Source organism: Calypte anna, chromosome 21 (genome assembly GCF_003957555.1).
Source record: "Calypte anna isolate BGI_N300 chromosome 21, bCalAnn1_v1.p, whole genome shotgun sequence".
In the NCBI taxonomy this organism is placed as follows: Eukaryota; Metazoa; Chordata; class Aves; order Apodiformes; family Trochilidae; genus Calypte; species Calypte anna.
Genome location: NC_044266.1, coordinates 635,544 through 659,647, shown reverse-complemented (window position 1 = coordinate 659,647; position 24,104 = coordinate 635,544). Strand labels below are relative to the sequence as shown.

Here is a 24,104-nt window from a genome sequence, read left to right as displayed (position 1 = left end):
GCAAAACAAACCAAGAAGGGGTATATTTTCCATAAAAAATGCTTCACAGGACAATTAGAGCCCTGTGACTCCATTGCCTGGTTGCTCTCAGTGCCTGCAGCTCACACAAAGGTGTTTAGAAGGAAGCTGGTGCCCTTTAAATATGTGCAGAGCCTTTACTGCCTGCCCAAGGTACAGACGTTTTTATTAGAGCCAGGGAACATTCCAGCTCCCAAAGGTAATAAAAATGCAGTTTGCCAAGAAAACAATAGCAAACTAGCAAATGGGGTTTTTTTTGTTTGTTTGAATTCTGCTAAATTTCTTGTTATTGCCTTTCTCAGTGGGGTTCCAGACTCAGCCTCCCCTTTCAAAGACAAGGACACCTTGGATTCCTAAACTGTCCCAGGGCTGCTGTGTCTGACCCAAACCTCCACAGCTTGGTGCTTTTGGGACTCAGCTGAAGGTCCAGCTAGCCTGAAGCCTCTTCTCAAGAGCTGAAGGGCGTGGGGATGCCAGCTCTGACGGTGGCAGGAGAAGCCAGCAGCACAGAGGTAACACAGCATCCAGCAGCAGATCTGTTGTGTGTAGTCTTCTAGTTGGTCCTCAAGAATTTTCCCTGCATCATGCAGCATCTTGGGATGACACAGAGACATGAATTCTGTCTGCTTCATGGCATCACTCCACTGTTTTTCCAGGGAAAGTTTCATGCCTGCACAAGCATTCTCTTGGGATCACTCAGCCTCACCGCTTGGTCACAGGGCTTTTTTGTTTTATTTTAGGTTTGGTTTTATGCTATCCAGATGTCCATGATCCATGTTGAGCATCAAGCTGGAAAGATCACTTATAAGCAACTTAAGCTGGTATCCCTGCATGCTGAATGTCAGCCAGATTTCAATCTGCTTTTAAATACCCTGATAAGCCAAGAGTTTAAGTCATCTCTGCCTCATCATGATCTCTTAACTGTGGCCATCAGCAGATAGGACACACATTTAGGGTAAGATTTTCTAAATTGCTTAATCATTGCTGATTTTAAATGTAATAGACTTGCCTGGATTGTGCATTTGGCTTTTCTTCAAATTTCATTCAGTTTCCTGTGCAAAAATGGGAACAGTCTGCATGTTTTTGCCAGAGAGATGCTTTGTTGATTCTGAGGTCCACATCTGTTTGTGGAACAGTGACAAGAGGATCTCATCTACTACTCCAGGGTTGGACGTGATGATCTCAGAGGTCCTTTCCAACCTGTGATACTCAAACTGACTAACTGGGAATCCTTCTGAGAGGGTTGTCTTCAGCAGCCTCCTTCCAGGTGTATATCTCCAGCTGGCATGGAATGGATATGTTTAATAGTGAGAATTCAATAGGGAGAGCAACACAGAGCTATAAAAATGGAAATCAGCTCCTGTTCTATATTAACCTGTCAAAAATTCTCTCCATGGCCAATGATCAAGTTGACACTAAGCTAATTACAGAAAGACCTCTAAATACAAAAACCTGTTACCTGCCTGTGTTTCCAGCACTACATGTCTGACCATCCCAGAAGACTTAAAGCAGTATTGCTCATTTTCCTCCCTGCACACATACCACAGGCCATATTTGGAGATAAAATCTGCAGAATTGCCTGTTACTCTTGTAGATCCTGTGGCTGTACACACAAACAGCCCATTTGGCATGCAGGCCCTCAGCTCTTGCACAAAAAAATGCATGTTCTAGCCAACACTGCCTGCAAACTCAACCTCAAGGAGCAATTACAGTCACATAAACTCTGTTTCTTACATAAGACTAAATAACAAGCCTCATGGAAAGTGACTCTCCTGGCCCTATTTACAAGAGTTGGAGAGGAAAAAAAAAGCCCCTTTAGGGCAACCTAATTCAAGCCCCTCTTCTCCAGATGATGCAGGACTGCTGATGGTTTGTACACTGCCTGTCAGACTCAAGTTCTGCTGAGCACTGTCAAACACCCGGAGGAACACAGCCCAGGATAACTATGCTGATACTCAAGCTTTTTATCTCTGAAACTCTGCCAGTCACTCCCCTCTTCCCCGGCTCCTTCTTAATTTTCCTGCTCTTCAGCTACCACTGGCACATCCTCCTGCCCTCCAGCTCAGCACAAAGTTCTCTGCAGGAGCTCCCAGGCCAAGTTGCAATTTGCTGCCATCCTATGTGGCAGCTGGATAGGGAAGAGTGACACCTGCCAGTGAACAGGAACCCACCAAAAAGCCTTCCCTGGGCACCAGCTGTCCCATGAGGACAGTCAGGAATGGAGAAAGGACTCCTCAGGTAGGGGAAAGAGGGAAGTGGCAAATGTTCAGCATTACAAAACACCACTGGACCAACAGCAAAGATGTCATGTCCCTTCTGATGGATCTCCCTGAGCCTACACTGGGCTTTCACACCCTGAGTTTTCTGCTGCTGCATGAGCCAATGTTTGTAAAAAACTCTAAACACAGAGGTGCAAGTCAAGGGCTGGAAGGGTGGGGCTGCTTTGCACATGTTTACTTTCAAAAATTAACACAGTTTTAAGAAAGGGCCTGGCAGCATTTACAGCAAGAGAACTGTTTCATAAGAAGATTGTGTGTACAGTATACTGAGTGCAGCCAGAGAGACATAAGGACTTCATTCCCCCACAGTGCAGGGAGGTGCAATGCCAAACATTCACTTACAGCCACACAGAAACTGACCTCAGGTATGTGAATAAGTTGCTTAAATAATTGCAGCAGCAGAAAAACAGAGGATTAGTTTCTTTGTCTACTCTCCTGCTAGGACCAGGTTAATCACTGATGTAATCCCACTGATTTCACTGCAGTCAAACTTGGGATCACTTTGGGATTTTAAAGGCTACATTAATGCAGCAGGATGCTGCTCTCACAGGCTTTCCAAGCATCAGCATTCTGATGTGGTAGAAATTCATCCTATAACACAGAGCTGAGAATTTTAAAATAATAGAGAAGCAAGGAAGCCTGCTGTCACCATTGCTAGCTAATTATAGCAGCATGGACAGACTTCCTTTACAGAATTCCATATGCTGTATCCATCTAGCACAAGAAATAAGCCATATTAAGGAGGGAAGGAATATCAAGGCTGCTGGTCCATGCTCTAGCACTGAGCACACGCCAGCATAGTTGGATTCTCAGATACCCATGTCCAGAAGAGCCAGAGTGTGCAGTCCAGGGGGAGCCCAGTACCTTCACACCAGGAATTTCTGTAGGCCCACAAGAGCACTCTCTCAGGAGGCAGATTCATGAATCTAAGAGATCTCAGACCTAGAAATGAAGCAATGAAAAAATTAAAAAGCAAGGAAGCAGGCAAGCAATAGTGGGATCTCTCCTCTCAGGAAGCCACAGTGGATTGAAAGCCCTCAAATGAGCAGTAATTAGTAACAAGATTCTAGTTTGAATCCATTATTTCACTATGTTTCATTACAAGGAAGGGATGGAGGTCAGCTGGGTAAAACTTACTACCTTCCTCTAAAACAGTAAGGGATGCCCCTCATCTCATTCCACAGGTGGAATTGGGACAGAGATAGCTTATTAAGGAGCTGGATGAAATTCAGAAGCAGAGAACAGTGCTTCTCTGGACACCCCTGGCAGCAGTATCACATCACCCCCAGGCTGAATACATGGCACCATTACATTTAATTGCCATTTGTCTTATTGATGGCAGGTGCCATCCAGCATATGCTTTGCAGAAATTTTGTTAGTAAGTGTTTCAAAGTTCCCCCGGAGATTTCATATTGATGTAGGAAGATCCAAGCTGTCTCTAGTCCTTCTTATCACACTGCCTGGGCTGCAAAAAGCAAGATGTCAAAGGATTGTCAGCTAAGTGACTCAGTAGGCTGTGCAAACAGACATAGGATGGCTCAGAGGAAAAACTCCACTGGATGCAAAAGTTTTCAGATTTACACCACTGCAGGTCCCACTGGACCCGAGCTTTGCCTAGGGTTTATCAGTGACCTTATTTTCTTTTATGTTTATTGGATACAGATGGTGTCCCCAGACAGACACAGGCCCTTTAACATATACATCTGCTGTATAATTGCCATAGTAGCTTTGCCACAGCTCCTGGCTTGCTTTAGCAGACCAGGTCCCAAAAGGCCAATGGCTTGAGACATCAGGAAACAGCTCGGTTTTTAAAATCTGAAGGATTCAAATCCTAAGGTTTGCATTAACTTGGAGTCATATTTCTTTCCAGTAAGAAGTGTGGACTGAAAAATCAGGATAGTTGTTCTTTTTTGGAGTTCGAAATTGTTGGAAAGAAACAGGTGAATTCCCCTTGGACTTAGATTCTATTAGGCTGTGATTCCATTTGTTTCAGAGGAGGGACCTAGATTTGGGACTGAACTTCCTCAAAGTTAACTCCCAAAGCTGGGTACTGGATGTAGGTCACTTTCTGGCTTGTTCTGACACTCAGCTGAGCTAGAAATACTGTTCAGCTTTCTCTGAAAAGTGGAAGGCACACGAATCATTTCTGTTCTATCCAGGTCATTGCCTCTGAAGGCAGTGCCACAAGGTGTAATTGTAACATCAGTGCACACTTGCAATGTGTGAGCCAGGAAAACTGCCATTTCCAGGTTTTGCTTTGCAGGAGGGAGTTCTCAGAACCAGTCTTTCCACAGACAAATCCCTGTCTTAAGCATCACAAATACTGCCCAACTAGAAAAGGCTTACTGGAGCTCACACTTTCTGACACACCAGAGAGGTTTGACATTTGCAGTATCTTTGGTGTTAAGCACAACCAAAATACCACTTCTCCAAAGTATTTATGTAAAAAAAATGAAGACAAAATTTAATCAAAATAATCGCTATGAAGATTTTACCTTGGCCATGGACTAAGCTGCTGATGCTCCATGTTTGTCTGAGGAGGTGACTTCACAGGCAGTCTAAGTTTTCCAATTTTGTTTTCTTTTAAAAAGAAGGATTAGCTGAGAAAAAAAAAACCCAGACATAACTTAAGAGTCTGGGCATGCAAGTTCATGTATTTAGAACAAGCACTGGCAAGAGTAAAGCCTGCTATCTTGATATTTATCAAGTGAGCACAAAAGAAGCTATGCTAAATGCAAAGGGATCTTTTCAGACAATTGATGTTGGCTGTACTCATCTGCCTCTAATGCATTTCCATGTTTATACTAACATATAAACCTGCCTGGTAGAAAGCAAGCTGAGGGAGGGAGCAGCAGTGCACTCCCACACTCCCAAATCCTCAGCAGTGCTCATTCTCCATCTCCTGGCCACAGGGCAAAGCGCACTGCAGCTCTGCTCGGAGCCAAGGCAGCTCCCGTTCACTCCTGCACCCATCCTCACCATCATTTCAGGGCACTGGGCAGTGTTCCTGAAGGGTTAGTGGGAAAAGCAATGGCCCGAGTGTTTTTTTCTGACTCTGCTACCATATTCCTGCGGTGGGTGCAGGGTCTGTGGTCTGATCTCTCTGCAGTGCCTCTGGGTTTGGACTCTCCTCCTGTCAGTGCTGTTTTTCAGATCAAGGCAGGCAATTCCTTTACCCTTGTTCTCCTGTGCTGGTCTACACTGGCAAATACAAAACATAAACCAAAATTCCAATCTGTTAGCTTCAACCTAGCCATGTTTGATGTGCCACTGAGCCAGGAACAGGCCAGGGAAGTGTAAAGTATCTACAAGGTGTCTCTGGCCTCAGCAGGGGTAATGGCAGGAGAAGGTGTCCTACCCCACACAGGCACTGTCATTGGTACCATCAGCAGAGAGATGGTACAAACGTTTGCCTTATAGAAGTCATTATAAAAGCAGCAACACTTTGTGCTTTTATGTTAATGTGTTCTGAGTGCCACCAAGGATCCCACTGACCCTTGGGATGTGCACTTGGAAAAAAAGACATGCTGTGGAGAAGGCTGGAGGGCAGACAGATGGTGGAGGCTTCAAGGCATGGTGTCTTGCAAGGAGTTACTCTGAACCCTCAAATCTCCCTTACAGTGGACTAAGTGATCCTAAACTCACCCCAAGAACACTCAAAGGATTAAAAAAAAAACAAAAAAAAAACAACAAAATGAGAACGTCCTGGCACGCATCCTGCATCCTTTCATGGGTGTTTCCAATGACCTTTTATCCTGCGCAGAGAAATCAGGAAACCATCCCAAATATTTACCATCTTCCACGCCACAAAGGCGAAGCAGAACCACCCAGGATGTGCAGCAGAGGCAGCTCGGGCCCTCACCGCCCCGTCCCGCCTCGGGCACTTCTGAGGCACCGGCTGGAGCCCTGCCCCGGAGCCCCCGGCCGCACCGCACCGCACCGCATCGCATCGCACCGCACCGCACCGCGGGCCGGGCCGAGGCTCGGGGAGCTCTGGGTCTCTCCCGGGACTTGCAGTCGGTGTGGCCCCGCGGGCAGGGGGGGCGGGCAGCGAACTACGGCTCCCAGCATGCCCCGGCGGCTGTCACCGGGCTGCGAGGCGCTTGGGCGGGGCGGCCCCGGGGGAGCGGGGTCGAGCAGAACCGCTGCAGCATCCGCCGGGCGGCCCCAGCTTGGCTTCTCGGCCGCTTCCCCGGGGGTAAGGGCGGGCGCCTGGGAGGGAGCGGGATCCGGGGGGGCCGGGGCAGCGGAGCCGCCTCAGCGCGGTGCGCGGCCACCTCAGCGCGGAGCCGCCTCAGAGCGGAGCCGCCTCAGAACCGTGCGCGGTCACCTCGGGGCCTGGGCGGGACCGTGGCCCCCCCCGGGGGTCGTGGCGGGCGCCGGGACGGAGGGGTCCGTGGGTGTCGGCTGCCGATCAGCGCTCTGAGGGGGGCGGCTGCCGGCGGAGCCCCGGGGGCGGGAGGGGGAGGCCGGGAGCAGCGTTGTGGGGAGGTGCCTGTACCGGGAACGGGGACGGGGGGGCTGCGGCCGGGCTGGAGCCTGCCTGGAGCCGTCCTGTGCTGCCGGGATTGCGGGTGTGGGGTGGGAGAGGAGCCCTGGATGCGGGGGTTGTGGTGCCCACCTGAGCTCCCCGGTTTTCTCCTCTCTCCTCAGGCCGCTGGAGTCGGTTTGCTGCTCAGAACCCAGAATGCGTGAGGGAAGGAAGCGACCACAGCCCTTGGCTAAGGACAGTCGCTTTCTAGAGGGTTGTCTGAATTTTGTTCTCTGCCAGGTACGTGCCTGTTTTGGTTATTTTGGGGTTTTTTCCCCTTCTTTTCTTCCTTGGGCTAAGCTGTGAATCGGTCTGCTCAAAGTGGCCGGTTTTCCTTCTGCCTCGTTTAGCCACTTCTGCTTGTGTGTGCTGCATTTTTATTCCTTTTCTCCTGGCTGCCCTGGAGGGTGTAAACACACATCCTGTTCTCAAACAGGTACTACAGGTAAGGCTGTACTTGTTCAGGGAGAAGCTGAGCACTGAAACATTGGCAGTGATTCCTGCTGGAAGTCCTGGAGGGTGTGCAGTTTGCTGGATGTAACTCAGAATTGAAGCACAAATGTCTTTCTTCTTTTTCTCTTTTTTTTTTTTTTTTTTTTCTCCTGTGTTTCTGTGATATTTGCAGTCTTCCTCAACTGAGAAAGCATCATGAAAACAAGGGCCAAACTTAAACCTAGAGAAAATGGTACAGTTGCATTGGAAGCACTACATGTGTTTGTTCAGATTTCCCTGCAGACACTCAGCTCCAGAATTTACTTTCTGAATGTAACAAGTTCTAATTTCTGCCTCGCTTAAGAACAAGTGAGCTCTGGCTCACCTTCATGGAGGTCACTTGAGCTTGGCTTTACTATTCAACCTCCTCTGGTTTTGGCTAAGAGCCTCATTACATCCTCTGCATTTCTCAGTTGCTATAGAAGGAGTTTATTTGGCTCAAGTGGGATAGTGGTCTTATTTCTCCTCTGTTTAACATCTCCTTGGTTTCCTAAAACCAATTGCTATGAAGGACAATGCAGTTGTTTATCCATACTTGATGACCTGTTGAATTTTTCATCCCTGGTTTCAGGATACAGATCAGTGCATTGTCGAGGGACATGGTTCCTGTAAATAACCCACACTATTATGGTTGGAATGATGTTGTGTATCATGTTGATGATAGAAATCAGAAAGATAAATCTTCAATAAGCTTGGCAGAGCTAGAGAAGTTCTTGTCCTGCTCCAAGCTTTGCTTTCTGCTTTGAGTTACAGGCATCTGGAGCAGCTACTGGGCAGACCATGGTTCCCCTCAGTGAGCTCTTCCTTCAGGCAGCCACCTAACAGGGCAGTGGATTGTGTGCCTGTTGACTTACGCTGTAACCCCAGCTCTATCACTGCTGTCTCTTCAGTACTTTATGCCTGTTTTCCATGCTAATCTTGGCTGTTCCTCTGGTGGAAGGACAGGAGCTGATGTAGAACAATTAAGCATGCCTGCTGCATATGCAATGAACAGTTACCTAGTTGTCATTTAGCAGGGCTGCCACTTGTACTGTTTTCTTGAATCATTGTCTTTTTTTTAGGCTTCAAAAAGATAAATATGTTTCCCTGCCCTTTCTCTTTGCACAATGTACCTCTATGAGTCACTGACATGAGAAGAATCTTCATAATTGTATGATATTTGGGCTGGCTTAATTCTCTGCTTATTATGATATTGCTGTGTACATTCATATGTTTTGACATTTACCTAAAGTCCTTGCTTGGAGCCCTGTGACTGAAATTCTGGTGCCAAATTAGCATTTTAAAAATCTGTTCTTTTCCTGCTTTGGTCTGCAATGGCTGCTGATCCACTGCTAGGGTTGTTTGGAGGAGTTGGGAATCCATGTGTGCAGTCTTTGCTACTACAACTTTGACAAATGTCTCTGAAGTTGCAATAGCTGTAGAAGTACTTCAGGCATGGTGGTTGCAGTTGTCTCCTTCCATTTTTACTTGGAAAGGGCTATGTTCATGGCTTTCTAAGCTACCCTGATCAACAAGTGTGTGGCTACATGACTACCATGGGTTGTTCTGTGGCAATTACCTCTTAAAAAAGCCCAGCTCTTGCCCTGCATTCCTGTAGCATTGGTACTGGTTGCTTGCAGAGACAGGTCTGGGCTGCCTGTACTTTGCTGAAGTTGTCTTTATCCAACTTGATAATTAAGCTCTCCTAGGTCATGTTGCCCCTGCCTGCCTGTTCCCATCAAATCTGTTTGTCTTGCTCATCATCTTTGATACAGAACTGCTCCTGGGCTCTGGCAGAATTCAGGGTCATGCTGAATGTGACTGTACCACTTGGACAGTACTGATGCCCTTTCATTTTTGAGTTGCTGGGATCCAGGAATAGAATGCAAAGTCCTGTGAGCAGAGTGTTGGAATCCTACTTGTTTTCTTTTTTCAAGAATTCCGATTCGTGGGTTATCAAGGGCATTTGTGGGTGCTGTGTGCTCAGAGGGAAACCATTGCAGCTTTCAGTACACTCTCACTAGAAGCTCTGATTGGAGAGAGGTAATGGGATTCTTTTCTCTCCTTAAGCAAAAAGTGAGAAAGTGAAGTGTCTTGTGTCTTGGGAGACTTGCTGAATTTAAATGTTTCTGCTTTTCTCTGTAATGAGAGCAGCAGTGGTGTTTGAAATCTCCCATAATGTGGAACAGTTCTAGCATTTAGGCTGGCCATGTGTGGAAAATGGCATCAGTGAGGGTACAGGTGTGCTAGCTGGACTGTCATGGCTTGATCTGAGCCTTCAATTCACAGTCCTTGATGTGACCTCAAGGGATGCATGCTGGATCATGGATTGATCCTGGTTTTCCCCCCTTCTGTGACTGGTATGGGCCAGGATGCAGGGAACAGAACTTGGAGGAAGGAAGGATATGTGAGCTTTGTTCCTGGCTCTGCCACCAATCCCATATATAACTGTGGGTCCATTTCCCATCTGTAAGTGTTCTTGAGTTCTTTAAAACATTCAAGCTATCCAGAGCTGGAATATAACATCTATGTATATAGAATGTACAAACTTGTAAGTGAACTGGCTATGTCCTGACCCTTTGCTAAGCACCAGGGAGGAAAGCAACAGCTAACCACTCAATTCATTCTGCTCCTACGCAGCTGATGTCTCTCCAGCCAAAGGCATGTCAGGATAGATTAGACTTAAACCTTTTGATCTGCTTTCAGAGCACAGAAAGGGCAAGTTTCAGGCTGAAAACTGACAGAAGTGCAATGTTGACCCTTCTGAAAGCCTGAAGGGGAATCTGAAAGTTGGTAGGATGAGCTATCAAGGCTTACCAGGGATTCAGCAGGTTTTATGCTCCAGCCTGCTCTATGCAAGAGTCTAAAGTAGCTACTTTTCATTTTGAAAATTTTGAGAAAGTTGTGTTCCTGACTCGAGCAGTCCTGTGGTGTCACCACTTCCAAGCCTGGCAGCCTCTAAATACCTATGAACAGCCACGGCACAGAACCACAGCACTGGGTTTTCACCAACCTGTTACTCAACCACATGTCTACCAGCAGGGCTTCAGTATTAATTCCTCTTGATTTTTTTACTTCTGCAATAATGTTAGTCTTCTGATTTTGAATTATTTGTGGGGGAACATACAGCCCTTCTGGACAGACAGTGCAATTTTTAAAATAGATTGGAGGAGTATAAACTTTTAAGTGATTTAACCCACATTCTCATGGTAACTGAAACTCTTCTATTGAGGAAAAAGTGGATTCTCATCAGCCCCAGATACTGAGGCTTGAATTTCAAAGCTTGAGGCAGCAATCTGCAAACTGTCGGGTCCAATTAAAGCAAATGGCTGGAGCTGTTTTTCTCCCTCCTGGAGAGAACACAGTTCATCAAAAGCCAGAAGGAGATTTCATCGGGCTCATGAGCAATTATCTCATGGGATGTAATAAGACACATCCACTAGATGCTCAGTGTGAACTTTCACTCATAATCACTCTGAATTCTCCAGTGGGCAGATGGGCACTGATCTCACCCATTTTTTCTGAGGTTTTTGCATTCAGTAGAAGCTGGTGGAGAAAACTGTTTCTTTTATAGGGTCTGTCTGATGCTGACTTGTAAATCTGAATTTTGACCTCGCAGAAGTTGTTTCACTTTTCTTTGTGTGGAGTTTTAACCACACAGCTGCCTGCTCACTTCCACCCCAGTGGGACAGGGAAGAGAAGGGTAAAATTGAGACAGCAAGACTTGATCAGGCATAGTGGTTCTTTGGGAAGACACACACCATCCTGCCTTGCTGTTTCCCCAGCTTTTATTGCTGAGAATGATGTCGTATGGGATATCCCTTTGCTAAGCTGTACATGGTGGTATACCACAAGCTGGAAGCCTGTGATAGCTGCTTATTTTTGGCTTACTGGTGGTGTTTTTTGAAGGTTGTATTTGCATTTGTGTGGTTTAAAGCAAATATTGACCTACTGTGCAATCCAGTTTGTTTCATGGGTCTATTCCATTAGTTAGCACTGAGCTGATTCTTTAAAAATACTGAGCTGTATCTTTGCTCCTGGTGGGTTGTGTGGCTGATCCTGTCACTTTCTGTTTGATACATTTTTTCACTGACAGCAGTGACGTTTGGTCCATGGACCTTGGTGACAAAACCAGTTTGGATTTAAGCTATGTAGATCAGTGTTGAGTAAAGTGAGAACAAAATTCAAGGCCACCTCAGTTCTGATTTGACAGCTCTAGAAAACTACAAGCTACAAGAAGACTTAGCAGAGCCTACCTTTGGCTGTGTTTCTCACAAAAGCTGGCACAGTTGGCTTCTGTGTCCATTGAATATGCTAGGCATTGCCCTGCTCACACAGAATGAACCTGAAAATGTAAAAGATTTCTGTTATGGAATATTAACAAATTTGCTGGTGCTGCTTTTGTCTGCATTCATTAAAAGGTGGCAAAAAAGAGAACAAACCAGCACAATAATCACTGCAAGTGTGGCTCCTACAACCTGGAAAGGAAGGAAACGTTCCCTTCTCACCATAACCAATTAGTGCTAGAACACAATCTGTGTAAATGGAATGTAAAATCCTGTTTAGACAAAACAGATCAATGGGCTGGCATTTGTAAAGGACAAGTGTTGACTGTGGAGATAAAATGCACTCAATGGCAGCGGCTGGGCAGTTATTTTTAGCATTTCCTCACTGATGTCCTAGTATTCCAAGATGTGTGCTTGCTCTTACACAGGGAGGCTGAAATTACAAGATATTAATCCCCGAGGAAAGGCATATTAATCACCTGCTTTATTCTGTTTATGTAATAGAGTTAAATATACTTTGAGAGCAGGTGAGGTACGGGGCATGGAAATGGTTTCACTCCTTTTCCCTGATGGATTTATTGGTTGCTACAGAGGCAGATGCCCCATTTCTAATTTATATCAGCTGAGAGTAGCTTGTTGGTAAGAATGGCTTCATTTGTATGCTATTGATCTTTAACCCACAGAAACATCATCTGCACTTTTCTCCTCCTCTGTGCCAGTGATGCCATTTTGCAAAATGTAGACTAAACAGAAATCCTGACTGCACAGGGAAAAGTAAAGCAAAACATCACTGGAAGTCTTGTGGCTTTGCACTGAAATACTGAATTATCCACTTCAGCCAAATCTGCAGTTTTGGTGGGCTAAGGGGGGAAGTTTAGTGGGTTTAGACTAATTTTTAGTGGTTAAGTTTGTCAGAGAGGCTGAGATGGTGCTGGGAACTAAGAGCTTGTATCTTGTGTTCTGTGCTCAGCTCTGTGGGTACTGCAGTGCAGCTGGGGGCAGTGAGGGCTCCCCCCTCACCTGGGGGCCAGGAGGAGACAAAAGCTGTAAAGTGCTCCTTACAAGATGGTAAATAAAAAAGGATTACTTACTGTGTTCTGGTGCTTTTTCTGGTCTGCTTTCATTTAATAGTGAATATATTTGTGGGAATTGTGTGTATCTTCAGAAGAAGTTACACTGCATCCTGTTAGAGCACATGCTTGTCTCTGCTGCCCTAGAGTCTGTCTTACTCTTTGCTGAAAAGAAAGAAAAGTGAAGGGTAAGTCTGAATTTGAGCTTATTGGCATGAAATAGTAATTAACTTATCAGCTTTGAGCCTTGGTCAGAGGTATTTGATCCTAGTTGTTGTCTATTATTAAAGAATAGAAGTATTTCTGGCTTGCAGGTTGGAAAGCTGGGGTAGGGAGCAGTACTTTATTGTGTAGATAAACATCAGCCAGGCAGTTAGCTTTTCAACTTGTGCTGGTTTCACATAAAATCCTGCTTCTGTTGGTAAAGGGGAAAAACCCTGTTAAGCCACATTTCTGTGAGGTGAATGCCCACAGGAACAGTGTAGAAAGCAGTACTGCTAAAACCCAGCTGCATCACCCCAGCAGTTCTTAGCCCAATTATGAGCTGCCATAATTTAGACATTACACCTACCTTGTTAGGATCTCTTTATGTTCCCTGTGTGAGGATCTACAAAAGCAGATCTTGAAGTTTCACAGTAGTGGTAGTTGATCAATCTCATTGTTTAATATGACTTTTTTTTAATGGTACTATGTCCCTGAAGTTCCCTTGGAAGCAAGCAGTTAGAATGTGGTTTATGTGTGCATGGTGAGGGCTTAAAATAAGATACTTGGAGTGAGTAAGAACCATTTTGGCAGCTTATTAATACAGCATGGCTGAAGAAACTGCTCCTGACTGAGTCAGGCACCTCTCTGCTGTATGTTTTAGTTAGAAACAGATGCTTTTGACCCCTGATTTTGACTGCAAACCTTTGCTCTTGTGTAGAACCCCCCTGCAATCAGTCAGGAGGCTGGCAGGACCACCACCAGTGGTCTTGTTGAGCTGTCTCCTGCAGAATGAGTGAGGTTGTTCTGATCACTTGCTTGTGCTGCAGTGATGAAATGGGGATTTCAGCTGTTGCAGGCAGTGTTGGTGACGTGCTCTGTTCCAGCCTGTCTTTGCTGATGTCTGTAAACATTTTATGAGGTTTGTCCAGCCTGCCTTGGGATCAGGGTAGGATAAAGCAAGTGACGTTTGTCTTGTCGGAGCTCATTGGCTTGTGGCTGCTTTGCTGATGTCAAGTGAATAGTGTCTTTATGCTCAGGGCACTGGCTCTGCTTGGTGTGTTCACCTCTTCCCAAGAGAGATGAGCTGGGGATCAAATACCAAAGCACAATTCAACCCATTTGCTAGTAAAATTTGGAGCTGGAGTGTTTCTGGCATACCTTTGTTCTGCTTGTTAAATCCTCATGAGCATGTCTCTAATCAGCACTTGATCCAAAATTGGTCACTCTCCATCTCCTGTAAATGTTGGCATTCATGTCATCTGGTTACTGCCACTTGAAACTATTGGTTGTTATGCTTCTGTTAGCTACACTGTTTTCCTGATCCTCTCAGGGCTTTCTCTTGCTTTTCGGTGGAAGAATCTAATCAACATTAATTTTCTGTACTGCTCTTTATTCTTCTTCCCCTACCAACACTGATTTTCTGTGCTGCTCTTATTTCTTTCGCTCTTTCTGAGAGTGAAAGGCTATAGAGGTAGCAGAGAAGGAAGCTAACTCCCAGCCTGCTACAAGTTAATTTAATAATCTCAACCCTGAGTGTAGATCTTCCTGTGCTGCTTATTCACTATTTCTATGAGGGAGGGAGTCTCAGAAGGCAGGCTGAGACTCTTCAGATCCTCTTGTAATTAAAATAAGCCTCTTTACCCATGTCAGAGTTGTGCTGAGGATGCCAAAGCTTAATTCTGTTACTTACAGCATTTCATACTATGGTTGGGTGGAAGAATAGCTGCAAAGCTCTGTAGTAGTGTCATGGGGCAGCTTGAACACAGTATTTGTTGAAAAAACGAATCTGGAGTTTCAATAATCGTTGATCTGCCTGTTTTTGTCAGGCGTTTTCTCCTCTTCACAATGTTGGGCATTTTCTGTCCCCGGATGGGGATTTATGGAGGGAACCTTGGCTGCTGTGAGGGCTGCCCGGGGTGAAGATTTGGCGCTCATCTGGCAGTCAGGAGCTCTGTTCCCTTTTCCCTGTTTCGTAGTCCCGGTGCTGTAGCTGTCTGGGCAGGATTCATGGCTTTTAAAGTACAAAACCAGTGATGGTCCCTGCAGCCGTTCTCCCGGGGGTCTGTCCCCGCCTGGGGGGGGAGCAGAGCCGGAGCCTCCCGGGGGCTGTTGGAGGAAACTCTCGCTCGCTGTCGACCCCGATGCAAGTGCTGAGGGGCCCGGTTTTAGTCCTGGGTGATTACCTGAGCTCTGGGAAGAAACCCCATCTGTCAGCTCCGCTCCGGACGGGGGAATGGGGCCGGGCTGAGGTGATGAGGAGAGGGAGGCTTTCCCGCGCGCGGGTGGTTCCTCCTCCCGCCTCTTCCCTCACGGCCAGGGGCTGAGGGGCGTGGGGGCTGCAGCTTCCCCGGGGGAGGTCTCGGTCCTCGGAGCGCCCTCAAAGTCCCGCCTAGGACGGGTCGGGTCTATCCCAGGGCCTCCTGAATCGAGGCCGGGCCCGGCAGCTGCTGGCCCCGCCCGGGAGCCGCCCCGCACGTCCCGGCTGCGACCGCCCCGCGGAGAGCCGGGGAGACAAACCTCGGGTCGGCCCGAGAAAAGAGGGTAGGAACCCTCCCGGGCAGCGGGCTGGAGGGAAGGCAGCGTCCCGCCTGCAGGTACCGCGGGGCGAGGGGCCGCACGGGGCTGAGGGAGCTGCCCGGGGCTGAGGGAGCTGCCCGGGGCTGAGGGAGCTGCGGGAGGCCCGGGGCTGCGGCTTGGCTGGGGCCCAGCAAACCTCCGGCCTGGGAGCGGGGCTTCCCCCGGATCCAGCGCACCTGGGCTGGCTCCAAAAGAGCGGGTGGTGTCGGCTTGGAGGGGTTGGTAGCCCGAGAATAGTTCGTATTCCTCTGGAAAACACCCAGGAGCCAGAGGGTGAGAGGCAGAGTCAGGTCCCGGGTGGTGTGGATGCTGCAGATCTCCAGTTGTCAGAGGTGTCATATCCACAATAACAACAGGCTGTGCTTGAGGAGAAGGAAGGGTCAAAAAGAATGAGAACACCGAGAGGTGGGGGATGATGTTATTTTCCAAAAGGCTTAACATAGATTATGATTATTTTTTTTTCCTGTGCTTGGGAAGTTAGGAAAGCTGGGCATTTCGGGCTGGCTGAGCTGTGGTGGAAAAGACTCCGTTAATAAAAGTTGTGATGCAGCCACCTCCATGTGTGTTCACAAAGGATGTCCAGCAACTAGAGGGATATCATAGTCTGAGATTCTCAAGCTTGTGCAGCATGTTTGGAAAAGTGTGTGATTTGTGTTTGCCATAGCACTTAAGCTTCCTTAGGCTAGGCAAAGCTCTCTGAGGTGAAGTAATTCACCTGAGAAGTCAACTCAAACTGCAAAATATGAGTAAAGGAAAATAAAAAAGCTGCTTTACACATGCACACACACACACACACACACACAAAGAAACAAAATCACCTGCATCTTCCTCTATTTGCCATACTGTTCAAATAACTTGATAACCAAGTTACATGGACGGATGTTGCTTACACCACTTTGGTTCTGTTTACTGTGTACCCAGTGCAGCAGCAACCTTTGCCTCTTACATGGATGGTGTGTTGCCTCTAGAGCACCTTCTACCAACAGCACAGTTTGAATATTAGCAGAAAGCTGCAGCAATTATTGCAACTGAAATGTTGTGGAGTGAAGGCTCTAAAGTATTTTCCCTTTCTTCCAGTTAAGTATTACAGGGATTTCCTAAGAATGGACTCTCAGATTACACCTGGGCTCTTCTTTCTTATGTCACAGCAGATGAGATCAGAATGTTAAGTCAGGATTCAGAAATATGCCTGTGTATTATAATGGATTATTTGTTCAGAGTTACTTTAAACTCCCATGGGAAACTGATGTTTTCTCTGTGAATCAATTTTGGCATGTGTACCTATCCTTCACTGAATAATTATGACCCAGACAGCATCAAGGGAGGAGTATTTGCTTCAGTGAGTGAAATACGTCCACTTAGGAAGTAAATAATGCTGATCTCTGTCAAGGTTCAGCCTGTGTAAGCATTGTAATTCATCCCGTAAGGATTCTGAAGGGTTCTTTACTCTTGTTATGCATCCACCCCTGCAGATCAGGTGGGGATGCAGAATGCATTTGGTGCTTTCTTGTGTGGAAAATGGAGTAGTACATTAAGGAGACAGCCTTCAGCTCAGAGAGCCAGGGATTGCATGAAGGTCATTGCAGCACAGACATCTCCATGAAGCATCACAAATGTGCAGCTGAACAGCAGCTTCCCTGAGCTGTGGGGTGGGTGCATGTGCAGCTCCTCTGGGAGCTGTTGGAGACCTGCAGAACCCAGGGAAGCTTGATGTCTGTTGCCACCTGGATCCAGCTTATTTTGGGCTACTGATTAGATTATTGTCCTTGCAACTCAGTAGCTGTGATATTAACTGAGATTGCTGTCTGTGGTGTAACAAGGTGCCTGGTGTTGGTATATTGTGTTGCATCTGTGAGTTGACAAAACAGTGTAGTGGTTTCTCCAGGGTTCTTTCTACAAAGTGCCTTCTCGTAGCATTTGTTTTTCACTGGCAGTTTGAGGGAGGGATTTCTGTTGCATCCACTGTCAGAAGAGCAGTGGGAAAGAGAAGGTGCACAGAGAAAGTCTGGTTTTGTCTGTGTGTAGGTCACACTCTTGTAGGACTAAGGCAGTTCTGACCTGAGGCTGGTACTCTGATTGCTCTCTTGAGTGTCACGATGCACAACGTGTCTGCCTGCACTGCTGTTTGCAGGTAGCAAGGGATCATCCTCCTTTATTACTGCAGTGGCTTAAATTTCATGGGTTTGTGGCACAGCCTGGAGTATTCTTTTATGATGAATAGTATTTGAAACTGGCATTGCCTTCCTTCAAATGCCAGGAACTCTGAAGCTGTGATGTTCCATTCATTCCTTCAGAGAGGGAAATAATCCACTGAAATAGCATAAAAATCTTGAGGCTGGGGAGTGGTACTGTGTCCACATCTGGAAAATCCTGTGGTGTTTGCAGTTTCCCTCTCTCAGCATACATTTGCATTTCCCACTGTTACTACCTCTCCTCACCTTCTCCCAGTTCCCTCAGATGAACCAGAAGGGGTGGCTGTTGTTTTTAAGGAAAAGTCACATAGCTTTCAGCTGTGCTTCTCTTGTTACCTTTGTATTTGTTGGATGTTTCCATTTGTTTCCTCTGCAGTGAATTTGTCCTGACTCATTGGCAGAAGCCTTTTAAGAAAGCAGTTCTGCCTCTCAGTTAAAGCAATAATTTGTCTCTTATTCACCTTTCATCTGGAGTAGAAGGGGATCACACAAACCTCATTAGGCTCTGCAATGCTTTCTATAAAGAATACTCTTTCTTTTTGATAATTTCTGCTTTCAAAAAGACTAACACCAGTGCACCTTAAACTCAGTGATGTTGCATCCACCTCCACAAAGGAAGTGTCACCCAAGGCATCTTTCAGCAGTGATTAGAAGACAAGATGACATGAAGTTCACAAGGACATTTGTTTTTGATGTTGCTCTCATGTGGCAGGTGTTTGGATGTCACAGCAATGCATAGCAGCAAAAGTCTAAAGCTAGAGAGATGCTAAAGCAGAAGAGAAATCAGGCTCTTGCTGCCTGCTAGAAGCTTGATTTTGCATCAAACTACTCCTCCATACATTTAAAAGGGTATGTTTAGCTGGAGGAAGAGTTTATTTTTAGGCCTCAGTGGTTTCAGTTACTTTACTGGTAGGAGGTAGTGTGAAGAGCATGTCAGATGGATGGCACAAAGCTGCTCCTGTTGCCATGTCCAACCACACATCCTATTAGCTTGTCAGCTAAACCAGGTTTGTCAGCCTGGTGTCAACTGGCTCTGTGTCATGGCTGTTTGTTAAGCTTTGCTCTGCTTTTAGAATCTCTGCTGTTTGGCCCTTGGTGTTCTGTTGGCTTTGGGGTTTTTGTTTTGGTTTGTTTTTTTTCAAATTTTGATTTGGATGTTATGGATAGTTTGAGAGGAAGAGGGAGACCCATGGATGCCCAAAGATAAAAGGATGCTACCGGCCCTAAATATTGAAAACCTCTTGTTGTGGCTTTTACAATTCATGGGATTTAATTCAAAATTGTGGATGTGCTGCATCTGTGTGGTGTTCACCCCATTTTCCAGCTGTCATGGCAACAGCTGGAAAGGTAATCCCAAGCTTTGACTCATCCCAGCACAAAATCTGCAGTGCTTATTGCAGGTTAGCAATAACCCTTCTGTGTGTCTGCTGTAGCTATCATTGAAGAAGCAGCAAAAGATTGACATTTCTCTGGTGTTGGCACTTTTAAAAAAAAACCTTGCTTTTACTTTTGGAAACCAGTCAAACATTTCTATCATGTGAATCTTTAAAACTTCCTGGATCCCAAAATCAAAACCAAAACTAACTTTCTGGGCAAGTGAAACTAAACAGTGCAGTAGTATGTGCTAAGAGGTATTGAAGAGTCTTCCTGAAAAATAGGATGTATGGACTTTTTATTGCTAAAATCATGCTGCTGGTGTTTTTCTGCTCATTTTTCAATTCTATTTACCATGTTTTTTTGGTTCTGTGTCCATTGTGTCTCTGGTAGCTGATGCACATATTCCTGAATTTGAAGTCAAGGGCTGATACTGATGTTTTGTGAAGATTTCTTTCCCAGTTTTCTTCCCTTGTTCTCAGTGCTCTGGAATAATTCTTTTGGATGCTATGCAGATGTTTCTGTGCCTTGCAAGTCTGGCTGGTTTCTGTATCCTCCCCATCTGTGCTAAAGTTGTGAGGATCTCTGTTTTAAATCAAGTCCAGATTTATCTACCCAGCAGGTCAGGCCTCTTGTGTATCCAGGGCATTCTGAGGAAATTGTCATGTGTTGAGTGGCATCACTTAATTGTATTTTGCCTTATTAGGTGTGCTGAAGATGCTGCTGACCATGCTGAATGTGTTGCTGATGGTCCTGCCTGTCTCCAAGACCCCTTCCCTGGAAGGATTTTAGGGGTTGCCTCGCAGATCAATGGACCTGGACCCCTATGCCAGCATGCAGGTTGGGATGCGGGTGGTTCGTGGAGTGGACTGGAAGTGGGGCAGCCAGGACAATGGTGAAGGGAATGTTGGGACTGTGGTTGAGATTGGTCGGACAGGCAGCCCAACCACTCCTGATAAGACTGTGGTGGTGCAGTGGGACCAGGGCAACAGAACCAACTACCGCACCGGCTTCCAAGGGGCTTACGACCTCCTCCTGTACGACAACGCACAAATAGGTAAGCAGAGCTACACCCTGGCATGGCTTCTAGGGTGAGAGTCCTTTAAACCATGAAAAAATATTTGTAATATGCATGTGATATTTCATTCTGCACATTCCTGTTGTATCACTGCATCATCTTCACTGCCCACACAGCACGAGTTTTTTCTTTGCCCCCCCAGAGAGCACAGTCAGCTCTTGCATTACTCTGCTTTTGTTCTCCCAGGTGTCCGTCACCCTAACATCATCTGTGACTTTTGCAAGAAGCACGGGATACGGGGGATGAGGTGGAAATGCAAGATGTGTTTTGACTACGACTTGTGCACACAGTGTTACATGAACAACAAGCACGATCTGTCTCACGCCTTCGAGCGCTACGAGACCGCGCACTCCCAACCGTAAGTGGTGCTGCAGGGGAGGTCCAGTTATCTGTGGGATTTATGCCTCACTGTTCCATAACAGTGGCCCCCAGCATGGGGGTGTGCAGTATGACCCACTGAGATACAGGAATAACAGACCTTCACCAGTATGTGTCAGTGTAATTTATAAAGAAAGAAGTGTACCTATATTGGGGATTAAAATTTTTTTGCTGACAGGTTGCATGCAGATTGTGGACCCCTCTTCTATAGAACAGTGTCAGATGGGACCTGGTGCTTACATAGAGCTGCTTGAAAAAAGACAGCAAAGGAAATGGACAGAATTTTCTGAAAAATTAAATTCAGATGCAAATTTGGAACATGGGTCTGCTCTGGTTTTCCTTTTCTTCCCCTCTAATTAAATAATTTCCTAGACGTACTTTGCTGTTCTCAGATAACTCCTCACAGGGAGGCTGATGGGATTCTTGCACTCCCAAATTGCTGGTTTCTTCTCAGCTGTATGTCCACTAGAGCAGCACTTGATGTTGGATTATATTTGCCTCTAAGTTCATTCAGTGGTTAAGGATGTGATTAAATGAACTTTTTTTTTCTGAGTTGATAAAAAGTCCTGACATAGGTCAGCATCTATAATGCCTTGCTTTTTGTTTAAGTACCAGTGTTCTGATTTACACTACTGTGTGTTAGTAGAAGCCATGATCTTCCTAACACGAAGAAACTAATAAAAATTAAAAGAAAAAGGAGGTGTGTGAGTGTGTGTGTGTGAGTGTGTGAGTGACATCAGGGGCACAGCATGAGCCTGTCAGATGTGGCAGTGGTTTCTGGGAGCCTCAATAAAGGGCAAAGGAAAAAGCAGCAGTAGTTGTAATTGGATAATATGTGTGGCAGGCATGGAATGTAGCTGTGCTGAGGGATGGAGACAAATTAGAAATGCTCAATGAAGAAGCTTCCAGTTGTGGAAGCTGCCATTTTAAAGATGAATGAAAGGTACATACTGTAATTCTTAGAAGTCACTTTGCTTTGGGAGAAAACAGTCAGAAATGCTCTTTGATTCAGTCATTTGACTGAGTCAGATGGCAGAGCACTGTACTACACTGTACTCTTAACTGCAATGCATATGAGTTTTATCCAAGAGCTTTCATGCAGGGAGCTGGCAAACTGGAAGAATTTTACTTGGAAATGTCTTGCAGTGCAGGAGCAGGAAGAAGTAGGAATACCTTTGCTTTAATGCAGATGAAATTGTCATTTGCTGGTCTAGTGTCCACTAGATTGTTCTGCATTGAGAATTGAATGTTCTGGATGAAAAAAAGAAATAAAACAGTGAAACAAGGGGCATCTGGAGGTTGCTCACCTTTGAACAATGCAAGAGAGAGGATTTCTTTGGAATAACTGAGGTCTGAGCTGTGACTACACATTGCCTCAGGCAATGCAGCATCCTTTCAGAGTACAAATGACTCACTAGAGCTATTGCTTAGGTCCCTGATCTAAATTTTTCTGCTTAGTAAAATAGACAAAGCCTTTGGCAGTTTCCCAAGGACCAAAGAATAATAGTAAAAAGCTCTCTTTAAAAAGACATGAAAACTGCTGTGTGGATTTGGGTTTTCTTCAGGTTTTGTTGATACCCACTGTTGTTTGAATGGCTGAGAAACACAGGATGAGTCTCTTCTAGAGATCAAGTCTCACCTTTCTCTGGCAGGGAATGACTGTTTTTTGGCTCTATACCATGAGCCTCAAGGACAGTCATGTGTTGCTTTCAAGACCCAAGCAAAGCCCACTGGAGTGGTAATTAGTCAGAAAGCTTGTAAGGGAGAAGATGTAGAGACAGCTCAGCAACTTTGACAGCATCTCATTATCTTGGTTTTGCATAATGAAGAGGGAGCTATTTATGTATTTATGAGCTTACATCAGTGCAATCAAATGTAGAACCATGGGATGGAGCTGTCAGATCAACTGTCTCTTGAACTGAAGATCAAGAGCTGGGAGTTTCCAGCCCCTCCCTGGTCTCCATTTTTAGTCTGTTGTGCAGAGCATCTCCATGCATCCATCTTCCAACTGCTGCCATCACTGATCCTCTGGCAGAGGAAGCTGAGGCCTCTACTGGGACAGTTCCAGAGGTGACAAGTGTGGTGTCTTGGTGCAGCAAAAGGCCACCACCTGCACTGCTGCTTCCAGGCCCACCACGTGGCACCTGTGCAGCTCAAACTGGGCAAGGCCAACACATATCTGTTTGTATCAGCTCACTAATCCTGGGATTAAGAAGGTCTTAAGCCCAGACAGTGACTGCAGAGGGTTCACAATCAGTTTTCTAAAGAGGCTTTGATGACACCTTTTTTCTGAAGGCTATTTCAGGTCTCAGTGACCTGAGTTTGAGCCTCTGGTGGCAGGAAGCAGTGGTGATTTTGTTTTGCCATTTGAAGTGATCTCTTCCCTATTGTTGGTACTTTTTAAATGGGCTTGTTTGGTTTGAATTCTATGTCTGCTTTGGGAGAGGCTCTCATCCTGAGCTGTCCCCCTTAGAGGGACAGCTCATTTTTGCTGAAGAACTTTTTCTCAGCTGTGTATCTGTTTGCTAGATAAACACTAAGAAAACAGGAAGATAAATCCATGTCTGTGAGTAGGTTAGCAAAACAAAGCTCCTCGAGTTTATCTAAGGGCTGAAATACTGAGACAAGCTCTGGTGAGTTCTGCAAATAATCAAGCCTGAGGTAATCTTCCTCTCATAGAAAATATTAGTATTCTCATATTCAAGTGCCAAAGTGCCATTTTGCATGCATCACCTTCTTGGAGATGATGCCAAGTTGATTTCCAGTCAAGAACGTGGTGCATTTTACCCAGGCTATTTTCTAGACTTCACCCACCACTAAATCCCAATCTTACCACTTTTTCCTAAGTCCTATTCTTGAGAACAATGGAGTTGGAGGAGCCAGCAAACTACACAGGGAATGCCCTGTGCAACCAAGTGTAAGAAATACAAATATTTTCTCACGCTGTATTTAACACTGTAGTCAGAACAGAGTTTGCAGTTATTTTCAGCCATAATTCCAAACCCAGCTCTGTCTAGTCTAGTGAACAGTTGGATTCCTAAATCAGATACATTACAGGAACAAGTGCATGCTGTCATTTAGGTATGCATGTGCAATGCAGACCCATTCAAGGCAGCTTTAATAATCCAGCTTTCCATCTGTGCTGCTTGTATTGTGAGTCTGAGCTAATAGAGCAGCTGAGTGACAATTGCTGGGTGTTTGATTACTAGGCAATAAAGGGGATGCAGGTTTATTTACTGTGGTAATCTCTTCAGCATGTGTTATTTATGCAGTGTCAGATTAAGCTGCTAGACTGAGAAATTTTGGTGAGTAACATTTTGCATCAGACCTGACTTGTGTGATGGTGTTTGTTTCCTAACTTTAAAATAAATGCTCATTAAGTGTTAATGGATATATTAATGTGATTAATACAATTTTATTAATTAAGTTTTTTTAAAAAACACCATCATCTATCAGATAAAATATCTGACTTGCCTCCTTTAAAAAGCATGTACATTGCAAAACATTAGGACATGTCCCCCCACTAGGGCTTCCCTTTTTTTATTTGGAATATTCCATTTGACTTTTGGGCTAGGGGTTAAATTTCAGTGATGTGTTTTATCTCTATCTTTTTCTGTAATTACATGGTAATTCACTAAAGCATCCT

General features: G+C 45.5%; 1 protein-coding gene across 3 annotated transcripts in view; it reads left to right on the top strand.

Moving 5' to 3' along the window:
* The first annotated feature begins 6,396 nt into the window (after nt 1–6,396).
* MIB2 (mindbomb E3 ubiquitin protein ligase 2) overlaps nt 6,397–24,104 on the top strand; it is a 38,621-nt gene continuing 20,913 nt past the window's right edge. The window contains exons 1-4 of one of the 3 annotated variants that reach the window (XM_030463506.1): nt 6,397–6,495; nt 6,951–7,068; nt 19,709–20,059; nt 20,267–20,438. In XM_030463506.1, coding sequence (XP_030319366.1) covers nt 19,813–20,059; nt 20,267–20,438 — 419 coding nt within the window. In that variant the 5' untranslated portion in view covers nt 6,397–6,495; nt 6,951–7,068; nt 19,709–19,812. Of the gene's footprint in view, nt 6,496–6,950; nt 7,069–15,331; nt 15,454–19,708; nt 20,060–20,266; nt 20,439–24,104 lie in introns of those variants that run through there. The other 2 variants (XM_030463509.1, XM_030463507.1) reach the window with 2 other exon arrangements.